The 15,034-nt window shown below is 42.9% G+C and overlaps 1 protein-coding gene across 7 annotated transcripts in view; it reads right to left on the bottom strand.

Annotated features, from left to right (window-relative positions):
- Positions 1 to 13,492, bottom strand: part of LOC311130738 (UDP-GalNAc:beta-1,3-N-acetylgalactosaminyltransferase 2-like) — a 55,805-nt gene extending 42,313 nt beyond the window's left edge. For all 7 annotated transcript variants that reach the window (XR_014613386.1, XR_014613387.1, XR_014613388.1 and 4 more), the window contains exons 1-3: positions 13,261 to 13,492; positions 3,247 to 3,382; positions 1,805 to 1,905 (exon numbers count right to left, since the gene is read on the bottom strand). Coding sequence is in view for 1 of the 7 variants with exons in the window: in XM_084163525.1 (XP_084019651.1) it covers positions 1,805 to 1,905; positions 3,247 to 3,382; positions 13,261 to 13,363 (340 nt within the window). In the remaining 6 variants the exon portion in view is untranslated. The remainder of the gene's footprint in view (positions 1 to 1,804; positions 1,906 to 3,246; positions 3,383 to 13,260) is intronic.
- Positions 13,493 to 15,034: the final 1,542 nt, after the last annotated feature.

Below are 15,034 nucleotides of genomic sequence, written 5' to 3' on the forward strand. Positions count from 1 at the left end.
CATCATGTCACCAGAATAAGACCCTCGATATTTATTGGAAAGGAGCATCCAGCTCATCACCGTGCACTTTCACCACCCTGTGAAGTTCATCATAACTTATTTCATCTATAGTATAATAAACTGCATGGTTTCCCCAGTCCTAGTGGGAGGACCACACAACATATCATCACATGACTCCAAGTTTACTTCAATATGATGGTTATTATATCAATATCAAAGACATTTCCACCACCATTTCTTGCATAATTAATTTCACGACACAAAAAGAACCCACAATGTCAAACGAATGTACCGAAACTTCCTGTTTCAATCACAGCTGTAGTGATTTTTTTTATACGGTAAGAGACTTTACTAGCATAATGTGGATGGAAACCTGGTTACAGAAAGACTGACATCTTTCAGTCCCTGTTTCTATAACACATATTCCTCCAATAAGTTTTGTCATCTACTGTCCTTTACCGGTGTAGCTAAAAGCTGTTCTGTACCCGTGTAGCTAAAAGCTGTACTGGTGTAGCTAAAAGCTGTACTCTATTGTATTGGTGTAGCTAAAAGCTGTACTGTACTGTACTGGTGTAGAAAAAAGCTGTTCTGTACCGGTGTAGCTAAAAGCTGTACTGTACCGGTGTAGCTAAAAGCTGTACTGGTGTAGCTAAAAGCTGTACTGGGGTAGCTAAAAGCTGTACTGGGGTAGCTAAAAGCTGTATTGGTGTAGCTAAAAGCAAAGCTGTACTGTACCGGTGTAGCTAAAAGCTGTTCTGTACCGGTGTAGCTAAAAGCTGTACTGTACCGGTGTAGCTAAAAGCTGTACTGGTGTAGCTAAAAGCTGTACTGGGGTAGCTAAAAGCTGTACTGGTGTAGCTAAAAGCTGTACTGTACCGGTGTAGCTAAAAGCTGTACTGTACCGGTGTAGCTAAAAGCTGTAGTGGTGTAGCTAAAAGCTGTAGTGGTGTAGCTAAAAGCTGTACTGTACCGGTGTAGCTAAAAGCTGTTCTGTACCGGTGTAGCTAAAAGCTGTACTGTACCGGTGTAGCTAAAAGCTGTACTGGTGTAGCTAAAAGCTGTACTGGGGTAGCTAAAAGCTGTACTGGTGTAGCTAAAAGCTGTACTGTACCGGTGTAGCTAAAAGCTGTACTGTACCGGTGTAGCTAAAAGCTGTAGTGGTGTAGCTAAAAGCTGTACTGGTGTAGCTAAAAGCTGTACTGTACCGGTGTAGCTAAAAGCTGTAGTGGTGTAGCTAAAAGCTGTACTGGTGTAGCTAAAAGCTGTACTGTACCGGTGTAGCTAAAAGCTGTACTGTACCGGTGTAGCTAAAAGCTGTACTGTACCGGTGTAGCTAAAAGCTGTAGTGGTGTAGCTAAAAGCTGTACTGGTGTAGCTAAAAGCTGTACTGTACCGGTGTAGCTAAAAGCTGTACTGTACCGGTGTAGCTAAAAGCTGTACCGGTGTAGCTAAAAGCTGTACTGCACTGTACTGGTGTAGCTAAAATCTGTACTGTACCGGTGTAGCTAAAAGCTGTAGTGGTGTAGCTAAAAGCTGTACTGTACCGGTGTAGCTAAAAGCTGTACCGTTGTAGCTAAAAGCTGTACTCTACCGGTGTAGCTAAAAGCTGTACCGTTGTAGCTAAAAGCTGTACTGCACTGGTGTAGCTAAAAGCTGTACTCTACCGGTGTAGCTAAAAGCTGTACTGTAGTGGTGTAGCTAAAAGCTGTACTGCACTGGTGTAGCTAAAAGCTGTACTGGGGTAGCTAAAAGCTGTTCTGTAGTGGTGTAGCTAAAAGCTGTTCTGTAGTGGTGTAGGTCCTACCTGGGTCTGTGAGGTTCAGGAGGGAACATGAGTAGGGATCCTCTCTGTCCTCCTCTGGAATGGGACAACCATGTTTCCCAATGATAAACTTCACCTGCACCCTGAAACACAACACAACATAACAACAACCCAATATAACATAACACAACACAACACAACACAACAAAATATAACACAACACAATACAACACAATATAACACAACATAACAACATAACACAATATAACACAGTCATGTCTCCACTTATCACCTCTGATGTGATACAGGCTTCCAAATGGCACCATATACAGTGCATTCAGAATGTATTCAGAACCCTTTACTTTTTCCAAATTTTGTTAAATTACAGCCTTATTAAAAAAAACCTGTACCTCATAAATCTACACACAATACCTAATAATGACAAAGCAAAAACGGTTTTTTTTGAAATTTTGCGAAATGTATCAAGTAAAAATCCCCCGATTGCTCAGTTTGGCCGGGCGGCCAGCTCTAGGAAGAGTCTTGGTGGTTCCAAACTTCTTCCATTTAAGAATGATTGAGGCCACTGTGTTCTTGGGGACCTTCAATGCTGCAGAATTTATTTTGGTACCCTTCCCCAGATCTGTGCCTCAACACAATCCTGTCTCGGAGCTCTACGGACAATTCCTTCGACCTCATGGCTTGGTTTTTGCTCTGACATGCACTGTCAACTGTGGGACCTTATATAGACAGGTGTGTGCCTTTCCAAATCATGTCCATTCAATTGAATTTACCCCAGGTGGACTCCATTCAAGTTGTAGAAACATCAAGGATGATCAATGGAAACAGGATGCACCTGAGTTCAATTTCGAGTCTCATAGCAAAGGGTCTGAATACTTATGTAAATAAGGTATCTGTTTTTTTTTTGCAATACATTTGCAAAAATGTCTAAAAACGTGTTTTTATTTCGTCATTATGGGGTATTGTGTGTAGATTGATGAGGGGGAAATCCATTTTAGAATAAGGCTGTAACGTAACAAAATGTGGAAAGAGGGAAGGGGTCTGAATCCTTTCCGAACGCCAGAGCAGTGCACTATGGGCCATTTCAGACGCAGCCAGAGCAGTGCACTATGGCCATTTCAGACACAGCCAGAGCAGTGCACTATGGGCCATTTCAGACGCAGCCAGAGTGATTTCCCAAGGCCGTCCATCCATCCATCCATCCATCTTCAGTTACCATGGTTACTATGGGTCTGCTGAAAAAGGCCACTCCCTCTGTATCATACATAGATGATGCGGTCTGTGAGGCCACTCCCTCTGTATCATACATAGATGATGCTGTCTGTGAGGCCACTCCCTCTGTATCATACATAGATAATGCTGTCTGTGTGGCCCCTCCCCTCTATATAGCGGATTACTGTTGACCAGTATCCCCACTCAGACCAATGTATATAAACACACATGTAGTGTCTGTCTATGATCCATACCGGTGCTGGTAGTGCGTGTGGTCCTTGAGGTATCCCAACCACGTCTCTCTTATCGCCTGTCGGAGATCAAAGTGTTGTCTGGCAGACACTACCCCCACCAACACCTCACCGCAGGGTGATGCTGCCGAGTCCTCATCTGTTAAGTTAAAATGATCATCATACACATGAATGCATGGGAAAGGGGGGATTCATGTAAATGTAAAAAAACATTGTACAGACAGGAAAATACATTGCACATGCTCCCACTTGTCCTTATGCGGTCCTGCAAGTAACTGAAACGTGAATGTTGCATTGGATATGATTGTTCCTATCATGGACGTGTTACATTGTAGCAACAGTAGCTAATCATTCAGAACCAGATCCTTCAGTGCTGCCGGACATTCACTGACTGAGCAACATATAAAATTTTCAACAAAATATAAATTTTAGAATCCTCAGCAAGTGCAACGCCCAACCAAAGTATCTACTGAAAGGCTGCAATGCACTGTGTGGTGTATTGAGGTTGTGCCGCAGAGCATCATGGGTATTGTGGCGTAGATATCACGTTCTATTTAACCCAGCACGCAAAAAAAAAAAAGGTGTGCCGCTTGCTATGATACACCGTCCTAAAGCAGATGGCTATGAAGTCCTACCACTCAGAGGGAAAGCAGAGTTTGCCGCTTATGACAAGATTTGCATCTCTGATGGGTTGATTTGCATCTCTTTAAATGCTGGCTGCCGCTAGTTTGGCCGCTGAGTAAGTCTACTGACGGTGCACCGTTATCACTTGGGAGGGCCACCTGCCTGCCGATTGCTCGTTGCCAACTGGGAAATGATTGAACTGATTCCTGCCTCCCGCCTCACCGTTATTTAATTATTATAAAAGACGTGGTTATGAAACCCACGAGGCATAACAAAAGATTGGTGACGGGTAAGTCTGAACCTAATGGAACTATGCTGTCCGGAAAAGAAGTCGGTTTTCACAAGTTTAAAACGTATTTTCCGTGGTACAGACTAGGCTAATGCTAGCAGAGGTAAATGAATAATCGAGCTAGCTAACAGAGAGAGTTAGCATCGTCATGGACGGAAGAAAATGATTTGAGACGGACGACGGAGCGGGAAAACAATGTGATTAAAAAGGGAGGAATATACAGTAACAAAAGGAATGGACATTTATTAAAACTGTGAAGACGAACTTGGGAATTAAAAAAACTGCTAAATGAGTGAACTTGAGGATGAGTGAGTGAAGTGAATGAAGATCACGTGACGGAGGAAAATCTTTCCGCTAAGGTGTATGTAAACTCCTGACTTCATCTGTAGATGCTGGTGTAAGGACATGGATTGTCCAGTCTGTTGTAAAAAGGGACACATAGAGCGAGCCTGCAGAAACGAAAAGAGCTCAGAGAAAACATGAAAGACTGAAAACAAGAAACATTCCAACAAAAGTAAGACATGTTGAGCAGGAGAACACTGAGGTGAGTGACACCACACTGCCAGGTCTGACCTCCTCCCTATGGGCGTCTGTGATCAGTCCAACCACCGTCAAGTCGTCAGCAAACTTGATGATGGTGTTGAAGTTGTGCACGGCCACACAGTCGTGAGTGAACAGGGAATACAGGAGCAGACTGTTGTTGCCTACCCTCACCACCTGGGAGCGGCCCGTCAGGAAGGCCAGGATCCAGTCCCAGGGTCCTCGGAGGGGACAATGGTGTTGAACGCTGAGCTGAAGTCAATGAACAGCATTCTTACATAGGTGTTCCTTTTTTGTCCAGGTGGGTGAGAGCAGTATGGAGTGCAATAGAGAATGCGTCATCTGTGGATCTGTTGGGGCGGTATGCAAATTGGAGTGGGTCCAGGGATGTCTGGGATGATGATGTTGATGTGAGCCATGACCAGCCTTTCAAAGCATTTCATGGATATAGATGTGAGTGCTACGGGGCGATAGTCATTTTAGGCAGGTTACCTTGGCGTTCTAAGGCACGGTGACTATGGTCTGCTTGGAAGAAGTTGGTATTGCAGACCGGCTGAGGGACAGGTTGAAGTGATGGACATCATCATTAAAAGGCAGAGCCGCAGCGGATGCTCCAGAACTGAAACCATACCTTTCCAGTTGAACTGAGCTGTCAGTACAGTCCGGTTGTCTGCTGTGGGGGAGGAGAGTTATCAGTCCACCTTCGCTGACGATACCAGTGTTGCAACTGCTACACTCAGGTCATTGTGGAATTGTTCACATGAAGGAAAAATCGCATGAAGCTACTTCTGGTGGCCTGGATTGGATGGAAGCATTGAGGAGAAAGCGAAAAACATGTACCTCATGTCAGAAGGTTCGCAACGTACCTCAACTTGCACCTCTTCATCCGTGAGATTGTCCGGAGGAGGCGTGGCAAAGCATACACGTCGAATTCGCAGGTCCACTTGAAGACGGAATATTTCTCGTGGTCGTGGATGCTCGTAGCAGGTGGCCAGAGGTTGCCATCATGAGGTCTACTACTGCAGAGAAGACCATCGAGAGGTTTGGAGAAGTGTTCAGTCGGTTCGGCCACTCCAACTCGTTAGCGACAACGGACCGCACTCGTTCGGTTCGCCTAGTCGACTTCGGCTAGCCGCCAGCCGAACATGAAGCATGCTGACGCGTTTAGGCTGTGTGTGTGTGTGTGTGTGTGTATGTTGGTGGGGGTGCTGTGTGGTGTGTATTAACTATCTAATTTGCATAAAGTTGTATAAAAAGTTGCATTCCAATTTCATAAATTGTTTCAAATCGCTACAACCTAGGTTTTGCATGAAGATTTGTTAATAATATGACCACCCTGCAGTACAAGAGAGGATGGAGGGGGCAGACGGACGGATCTCGACAGCGGAGGATGCCATCTCCCGTCTGGAGAAGGGTAATGAGGATCACGAGAAAAGGCTGGACATATTGTGGAATCATCTGGAAGAACTTGAGAACAGAAGTAGGAGAAACACGGTGAGATTGGTTCATCTGAAAGAGGGGAGTGAGGCTGGCGGTGGACTAATCTGGTGTGTGCAGAAAATCGTCGCAGAAGGATTTGGATTTGATGAACGAACTCATCGCAGATTAACCGTGCCTGAGGAGAATAGACCCCCGAGAACGGTTCTCATCCGGTTCCTACGACCTACAGCCCGGGACGAGGTACTTAAAGCGACCAAAGAAAAAGGGTGGCGTTCAGAGGGAAGGCCGCCGGCTGTCTTTTTTCCCGGACCTGTCCAAGGAACTGGCAATGAAGAGGAAGAAATTTGCAACGGCGAAGAAACAACTACAGGAGAAGAACGTCAGGCACACGCTGGCATCCCCAGAGACCTGCTCTTCACTAGGAAGGGGAAGGAAAAGATTAAAGGCCAAGGTGGAGGCAGAGACCTGCTCTTCACTAGGAAGGGGAAGGAAAAGATTAGAGGCCAAGGTGGAGGCAGAGACCTGCTCTTCACTAGGAAGGGGAAGGAAAAGATTAAAGGCCAAGGTGGAGGCAGAGACCTGCTCTTCACTAGGAAGGGGAAGGAAAAGATTAGAGGCCAAGGTGGAGGCAGAGACCTGCTCTTCACTAGGAAGGGGAAGGAAAAGATTAAAGGCCAAGGTGGAGGCAGAGACCTGCTCTTCACTAGGAAGGGGAAGGAAAAGATTAAAGGCCACGGTGGAGGCAGAGAGATTCTTGTTCGAGCGAGAGGGTGTTTAGCCTAGATAAAGAAGAAGAGACAAGGTCAAATACAAGTTGAATTGTATAACGTTTACTATACAAATGAAGGTAGCCTGTGTGTTTGCGGGACTCTGGGGAGTGTTGCTAATTTAGCGTTTCAAGCGCCTCACGGACCATAAGGAATTTTGAGTTGACTGCAGGTTATCTTCTGCAGCATCAAAGACAGTTCTGTGATGATTGACTCATCGAGAAGCAACGTTACGTTCCCCGTTGCTTTGTTTTATTTTGGGATTGGTTTTCTATGTTTATTTACACTGTTTTATTGTACAGCTGGGGCATATATTGAGAAATGTTATATAAGGATGTTCATTAGAGGGTGTTAAATGGGACACTTCACACTATAACTACTCAGCACAAATATGGGTAATGGTTATGCAAACATCATCTCTTGGGAATATAAATGGTTGTGGTAACCAAGTGAAGAGGAAAAATGATTTTCACATATTTAAAATCAAAACAGGTGGAGATTGTGTTCATACAGGAATCGCATTTAACAGATACAGATGCACTGGAGTGTAGAGGAGGCTGGGTTGCAGAAGGTTATCATAGCTCATTTAATTCCAAACAAAATGGGGTGATTATTCTGATAAGCAAAATACTTAATTTTGTAATGTTGAAGCAACACTCTGATGAGTTTGTCAGGCTTATCTGCATTGAGGCTCTTATAAATGTATCAATTTGTAAGTCGCTCTGGATAAGATGTAAATGTAAATAAATGGGATTCAGGTAGTGTTATGCAACAGATATGCTCCTAACAAGGAGGACCCTGATTGTTTTTCATTATACTGGGAAATATGGAGGGGCAGATCGTCCTTGCTGGAGACCTTAACCAAGTGATGGACAATATGATTTACAGGTAACTCCACACCAAAGGATAGACTTGCAATACATATGCTAGCAGAAGATATGGGCCTTACAGACATATGGAGATTAGTCCATCCTAATGATAGAGAATATACTATTTTCTTCCACTGTCATAAGACACTCCAGAATAGATTTCTTCTAGATATCTAATTTCATGGTTAATAATGTGATTGATTGCAAGATTGGGCCCATTGATCATGCTATAGTAGAGTTACATGTTAATAGAAACTCCGAAAATGTGAGGAAGGGTAGATTTAGACTCAACACCATGCTATTATAAGATGATCTTAGATCCTTTTTTGAGATCAACATAGGCTCAACTGAAAAGGTTTCACAGTATGGGAAACCTCTAAAGCATATGTTAGAGAGAAAATAATAGCACATGCGTCCAAAAAAGAAGAGAGAAGAGGCTGAAGCAGTAAAAAGATTAGAAACAGAGATATGTGTCTTGGAAAAGGGATTTGGAAAGACATTTCACAGATAGCACATTTCAAACTGTCTGCAAATTGGATTTTTCAGTTGCATGAAATGTACAACAAAAAGGCAGAATATGTTGAACACTGAAACAGAACACTGTTTTAGACTTAGAACCAGTTATGAGGGAGGTGAGAAGACAGGCAGACAACAAAAAATGCAGAACACTTCTAATGTCATTCCCAGCAATTAACAAGGGCAATAAGATGGTGACCTCATCCAAAGACATAAACAGTGTGTTTCAACGTTTTTATGAAGATTTATATTCATCCTCCTGTTCAGCGAGCCCCATAGATATGGATACTTTTTTTTGTCTGGTATAGAATTACCTAGATTATCAGAAAGAGGACCTGGACTGTGCTATAACAGAAGAGGAGGTTAGAGCCGCCATTTTATATATGAAAGCAGGGAAATCACCTGGTCTGGATGGCCTTCCTGTAGAATATTATAAAAAGTACATTGACATTCTTGTACCTGTGTTGACAGTGGTTTACCAGGAGGCATTTAAAAGTTGCTCCCTTGTGGACAGCTTTAAGGAGGCTTTGATATCGCTGATCCCTAATAAGGTTAGAGATTCTACAGAACCTGGGGATTGTAGAGCCATCAGGCTCCTTAATGTGGATCGAAAGATTCTTCCTAAGACCATTACGATACGCTTAGAGAAGGCACTATCTAATATTATACATAGTGACCAAGTAGGATTTATTAAGAGGACCTCAACTGATAATATGAGGAGGCTCTTACATCTCATGTGGTTAAACCGCTGAAATATAGTTCCTACCGCTGCCGTCTCCTTAGATGCTGAGAAGGCATTTGATAGGGTAGAGTGGGCTTTTCTCCTAAGAACCTTAGAAAAATGTGGTTTTGGACCTGATTTTTGTAAATGGATAGGGGTCCTCTATTCCAATCCTAAAGCAACAGTACTTACGAATGGAATTATGTCTCCTTTTTTTTTTTGTCTTTCTAGAGGCACGAGGCAGGGTTGCTCGCTCTCCCCTCTCCTGTTTACCGTAGTTTTAGAGCCTCTTGCGACAGTGATAAGAACAGATCTTGAAATGAGGGGTGTCCATGGAGGAGGAAAACAAGCTGCTAATGTATGAGATGATATCCTACTGCTGGTCTCTGATACTGTTCAGTCTGTCCCACCATGACTTACTCGTATTAAAATCAAATCACATTTTATTTGCCACATGCGCCGAATACAACAGGTGTAGACATTACCGTGAAATGCTTACTTACAGCCTTTAACCAACAATGCATTTTTTTTAAAAATAAAACAACAACAAAAAAGTGTTGAGAAAAAAAGAGCAGAAGTTAAATAAAATAACAGTAGGGAGGCTATATATACAGGGGGGTACCGGTGCAGAGTCAATGTGCGGGGGAACCGGCTAGTTGAGGTAATATGTACATGTGGGTAGAGTTAAAGTGACTATGCATAAATAATTAACAGAGTAGCAGCAGCGTAAAAAGATGGGGTGGGGGGGGCAGTGCAAATAGTCTGGGTAGCCATGATTAGATGTTCAGGAGTCTTATGGCTTGGGGGTAGAAGCTGTTGAGAAGTCTTTTGGACCTAGACTTGGCGCTCCGGTACCGCTTGCCGTGCGGTAGCAGAGAGAACAGTCTATGACTTGGGTGGCTGGAGTCTTTGACCATTTTGAGGGCCTTCCTCTGACACCGCCTGGTATAGAGGTCCTATTCTAGTACGTCAGGCTACACAATTAATTGGAATAAGTCGGAAGCAATGCCAATTAATGACATGTGTTACTCTGGAACCGTTACCCCATTTAATTTCAAATGGGTTCCTACTGGGATTAAATATTTGGATATTAAGATGAGCTCAAATTTGGAGGAAGTGACGGGACTAACTTTTGAGTCACTACTAGTCAAGATTAAGACCAATTTAGAAAAATATTATTCATGGGGAAAAGATCAACGTGATTAAAATGGTTGTGGTCCCACAGTTCAATTTTATCTCTGCAATGTTACCTATGAACATTCCAGACCGGTATTTTAAACAATATGACAAATTAACTAAATACTTTTTGTGGTAAAGGAAAAAACCCAGGATTAATATGAAGATGTGCTCACCAAGGGAGGTAGGAGGCTTGGCTTTAACCAGATGTTAAATTGTAAAATGTATAATATGAAAAGGCTAAATTGGCGAAGCACTGGGGTAAAGGGGATGCTGGCTTGGATTGGATAACAATAGAACGGGAACGAAGTTATCATTTCACTCCTGTTGATACTCTGCCACATAGTCTTACAGGGGAGAGGTCTGTTGAAACTCCAACCCAATTTTGTTACATTCAAAAGAGGTGTGGAGAACAGTACACAAGAGATGTGGAATTTCACATCTAAAACAAGGACACTCATCATTGTGGCACAATCCTAGGCTACTGATAGGAAAGAAGTCTGTGTACTGGAAACAGTGGCTAATGAAAGGAATTCATACTATAGGGGATCTGTACAATGAAGATGTTTTAATGTCATACTCAGATTTGGTACAGAAATATGACGTGGGAGACAAGGGACATTTCTGGAAATATTTACAATTGAGAGAATGTTTGTTAACCGGCTGTCAACAACATCCAGGAAGAAAAAAAAAAACAATAGCTGAGCATTTTGAATTACCCAAACATAAAGCAGCCATTTTGTACTCAATATTTAGTCACCTGCAGAGTAAAGACTGAAAAGACCTCAGAACAATACGGCAAACTGACCTTAAGTATGAAATTGAGGATGATACCTGGTTGAAGATCTTGTCCAGCTCAGGGAGGATCATAAGGGAAGCCAGGGGGAAACTTACTCAATAGAAGATACTACATAGGTTTTATTGGACCACAACAATGCTTCATAAGATGGGTCTGACCAACAATTCTCTGTGTTGGAAATGCCAAAAAGACACTGGGACATTTTTACACACGATATGGGAATGTACATTAGCGCTTCCTTTCTGGAAGGACGTTTTGAAATATCTGGAGGAATGGTTGGGGTTAACAATTCCAGTTTCACCGAGAATATGTCTCTTGGACGATAGAACAGAGTTACCTAATGTAATAAATGAGGGATTTGCACTGATCACTGTTGGTATGGTTACAGCAGCCAGCTAGAGTAACCCTTAGAATTTGGAAGGGTCACGTCACTCCTACTCTGAAACAGTGGATAGAATCAATGTTGGAGGTAGCATCTGATGAACAAATGCTTGCTAGGATCACTGGAAGAAACGACAGTCTTGGTACCGGAGCGCCAAGTCTAGGTCCAAAAGGCTTCTCAACAGCTTCTACCCCCAAGCCATAAGACTCCTGAACAGCTAATCATGGCTACCCGGACTACTTGCACTGCCCCCCCCACCCCCACCCCCACCCCATCTTTTTACGCTGCTGCTACTCTGTTAATTATTTATGCATAGTCACTTTAACTCTACCCACATGTACATATTACCTCTACTACCTCAACTAGCCGGTGCCCCCGCACATTGACTCTGCATTCTAAATTAATTGTTGGTTGAGGGCTTGTAAGTAAGCATTTCACGGTAATGTCTACACCTGTTGTATTCGGCGCATGTGGCAAATAAAATTTGATTTGATTTGAATTCTAGAAGCTGGACGCGTTTTATTTGTCAAGTTTCTAAGACTGGGAGGTGTTGACTTACGCTTGTGAACCCATTTAGTTGTGTCCTGTAGCTTGTGAGATACTATTTGACGGTGTATGTGTGCTATGTCTGGATGTTATGCTCAATGTTTTTATGCTGTACAATGTTTTATTTTTATTTGTTTGCTTGTGGGGAAAAAATAATTAAATACAACTTTAACAACAAAACAAAAAATACCACCCTACCATAAATTATTGTATTCCATACTACCTGATTTGCATATTAAGTTCCCAATTTGCATAATACCGCATTTTAATTTAATAATGTTTTAATAATCGGTGTTCAGCCCAGAAAATGTCTTAACAAAATAACCACCCTATCTTGAGATATTGGCCAAAACGTGTTGAATGTAAGAATCTAGACTGGTGATTTGCCCCCTGCAGCACTCCTGGTCTTGGAGGGTCCTGGAGTGCTGCAGAGGCACTTTGTTTCTGATTTAACCGAAATGGAAGACCAGGTGTGTTGAATTTCGGCCATCACTGAACTGATCAATTATCGCAGTTGGTCCGGGCTGCGTTCAATACATTAAAACGTAATAGAACGTTCAATTGCCAGGAAACTGTGCTTTACTGAACGAGCAGTTAAAAACGGGGAGAGGTTGGGTAGTGGATTCGAAATGAACCGCTGCCCTTTAAAAACGTCACTCATTGCTTCAAGCCACACCGCGGCACACCCACCGAACGGAGCAAACGTACAGTACCTCAAAGTCTCGTCAAGAACCAATAAGAATGTTTGGGGGGAAACGTGTTGTTCAGTACAAACCGTTCCGCAGGGTAGCAAACGTTCAAGCGAACTGAACGCACCCCTGGCGTGGTGCCTAGTTGGAACAACATCCTGCGGTATCTGCAGCACTCCAGTAACAGGGTTACCCTTCGACTACGGATGCACATTGACCTGTCTGCGACCTTTTCCGATAACTTCAAAATAAGATCTCAGCAATGGTCAATTCTATCCACATGAAATACAGTTCTGTGTTCGTGACAAGCTTCTCTATAACATGGAATACAAACTACAACACCAGAACCACCGTTTCATTTAGTCCCCTAACATCCCAGTATTGGGGATCTGCCGCAGAGTATCAGTATGAAAAATGTATGCACTCACTAACTGTTAGTGGCTCTGGATAAGAGCGTCTGGTAAATTACTCAAATGTAAACATGTAAATGTATCATGGGTATTGTTGTGAGACAAAATACAATGCATACATTTTCAGTACAGTTTTATACTTGTCTAGTCCAACTAGTCTATTCCAATGCGCAGTTTCAACACTGCTAGATAAGACGTACCGTGCCTAATATACATGTGAAAAGTTGACTGAAGGAAACACTACAGTACCAGAATCCTCCTCCGACGAGATGGTCGCTCTGTTTGTCCACAACCAGAAGTGCACCACTACCGCGACAACACACGGAATCAGGAGTAAGGCTTGGCTTCGCATGGACGGATCGCTTGGTGGAGATTCCAACGGTTAACGGCTATAAACGGAGTCCTATAGTGGTGTGTTGTTATCTGTGTGTAGCATAAAACGGTATATGCCTTCTGTACATTTCTGTGCTAAATGTCTCATGTCTGCCTCGCTCCTGTTTATGATGATGATGGGCATTCAACCAATGGAAGTGCAGACACCGAACCGCTATGTTTTCTGGGATATGAAGTACAGACAGTCAGTACGCCACAGGTCGCTAAAACAAACAACTGAGCTGTCCTGTTATCTTCTTATTTTATCATTGAGATTTCAACATACAGTAGTGGGCTATTACTGATCTTTAAACAACACTACATTTTACATTTACATTTTTAGTCATTTAGCAGACGCTCTTATCCAGAGCAACTTACAGTTAGTGAGTGCATACATAATTTTTCATACTGGCCCCCCGTGGGAATCGAACCCACAACCCTGGTGTTGCAAACGCCATGCTCTACCAACTGAGCTACATCCCTGCCGGCCATTCCCTCCCCTAACCTCGACGACGCTGGGCGCCGCCCCATGGGTCTCCCGGTCGCGTCCGGCTACGACAGAGCCTGGATTCGAACCGGGATCTCTAGTGGCACAGCTAGCACTGCGATGCAGTGCCTTAGACCACTGCGCCACTCAGGATTGTTATATCTATATACATGAATTGAAATAATACAATATCTTATAGAAAAAGGGACCACAGAACACTTGGGTTGCCATTTCCTTTAATTCATGTTGATCCAGCTAGGAGGTTAATACAAAGCCTGCAATTCATTTATACATTTTATTTTTCAAATAAGTAATTCCATTGATTTGTACAGCTGCACATCTACACACCCAAACCTCTACACAATATGTGCATTAAGTAACACACCCATAATCTATACATTGTTGCATCCCAAATGTCACTCGATTCCCGTCATAGCCCACTGCTTTTGACCAGAGCCCGTAGGGAATAGGGTGCCAATTGGAACGAAGACATTAAAATAGGCAATATTTCTCATCATAAGATTTCAGTCAGAAATAAATCCATGCAAAAGTTCATGTTTGGCAGCCTGTTCCCTATATAGTGCACTATTGTTAACTAGGGTCCACTGGGCTCTGGTCAAAAGTAGTGCACTATATAGGGAATAGGGTGCCATTTGGGATACAGGCCATGTTTCACGTTCAGATTTGGCACCACCCTAGAACTGAGGTCTGTGGAATTAGAGACCCTGAAGAGTTCACCAAAAAAAAAAAAAAAAGTCTGAGTTAAGTCTAATATCTGGTTTCAGTGACAGTTCAAGGAAAGGTGTAGCCTGGGTACCAAAGAGTGGCATGATGGCACAAACAGACTGCTACCCAGGCTATGAAAGATGTAGGATACCTAATGAGGAAACACTAGGCTAATACTGTAAAGTACCAACAACAACAACAACAACAACAGGGTTGCAAAATTCTGGTAACTTTCCAAAAATTCCCAGATTTTCCTGAAATCCTTGTGGAGAAGTCTGGATTTCCTGCTTATTCCCTCCTAATTTCGTGAATTTTCCAACCGGGATTTCTGGAAAACGTGAGAATTTTGGAGAAGTTATTCGAATTTTGCAAGCCTAAACAAAACCTTTTTATTTATTTATTTTTTACAGAATGTAAAGTGTTGTTGAAGCAGATGAA

This window comes from Coregonus lavaretus, assembly GCF_964263955.1.
Source record: "Coregonus lavaretus genome assembly, chromosome: 1".
Lineage (NCBI taxonomy): Eukaryota > Metazoa > Chordata > Actinopteri > Salmoniformes > Salmonidae > Coregonus > Coregonus lavaretus.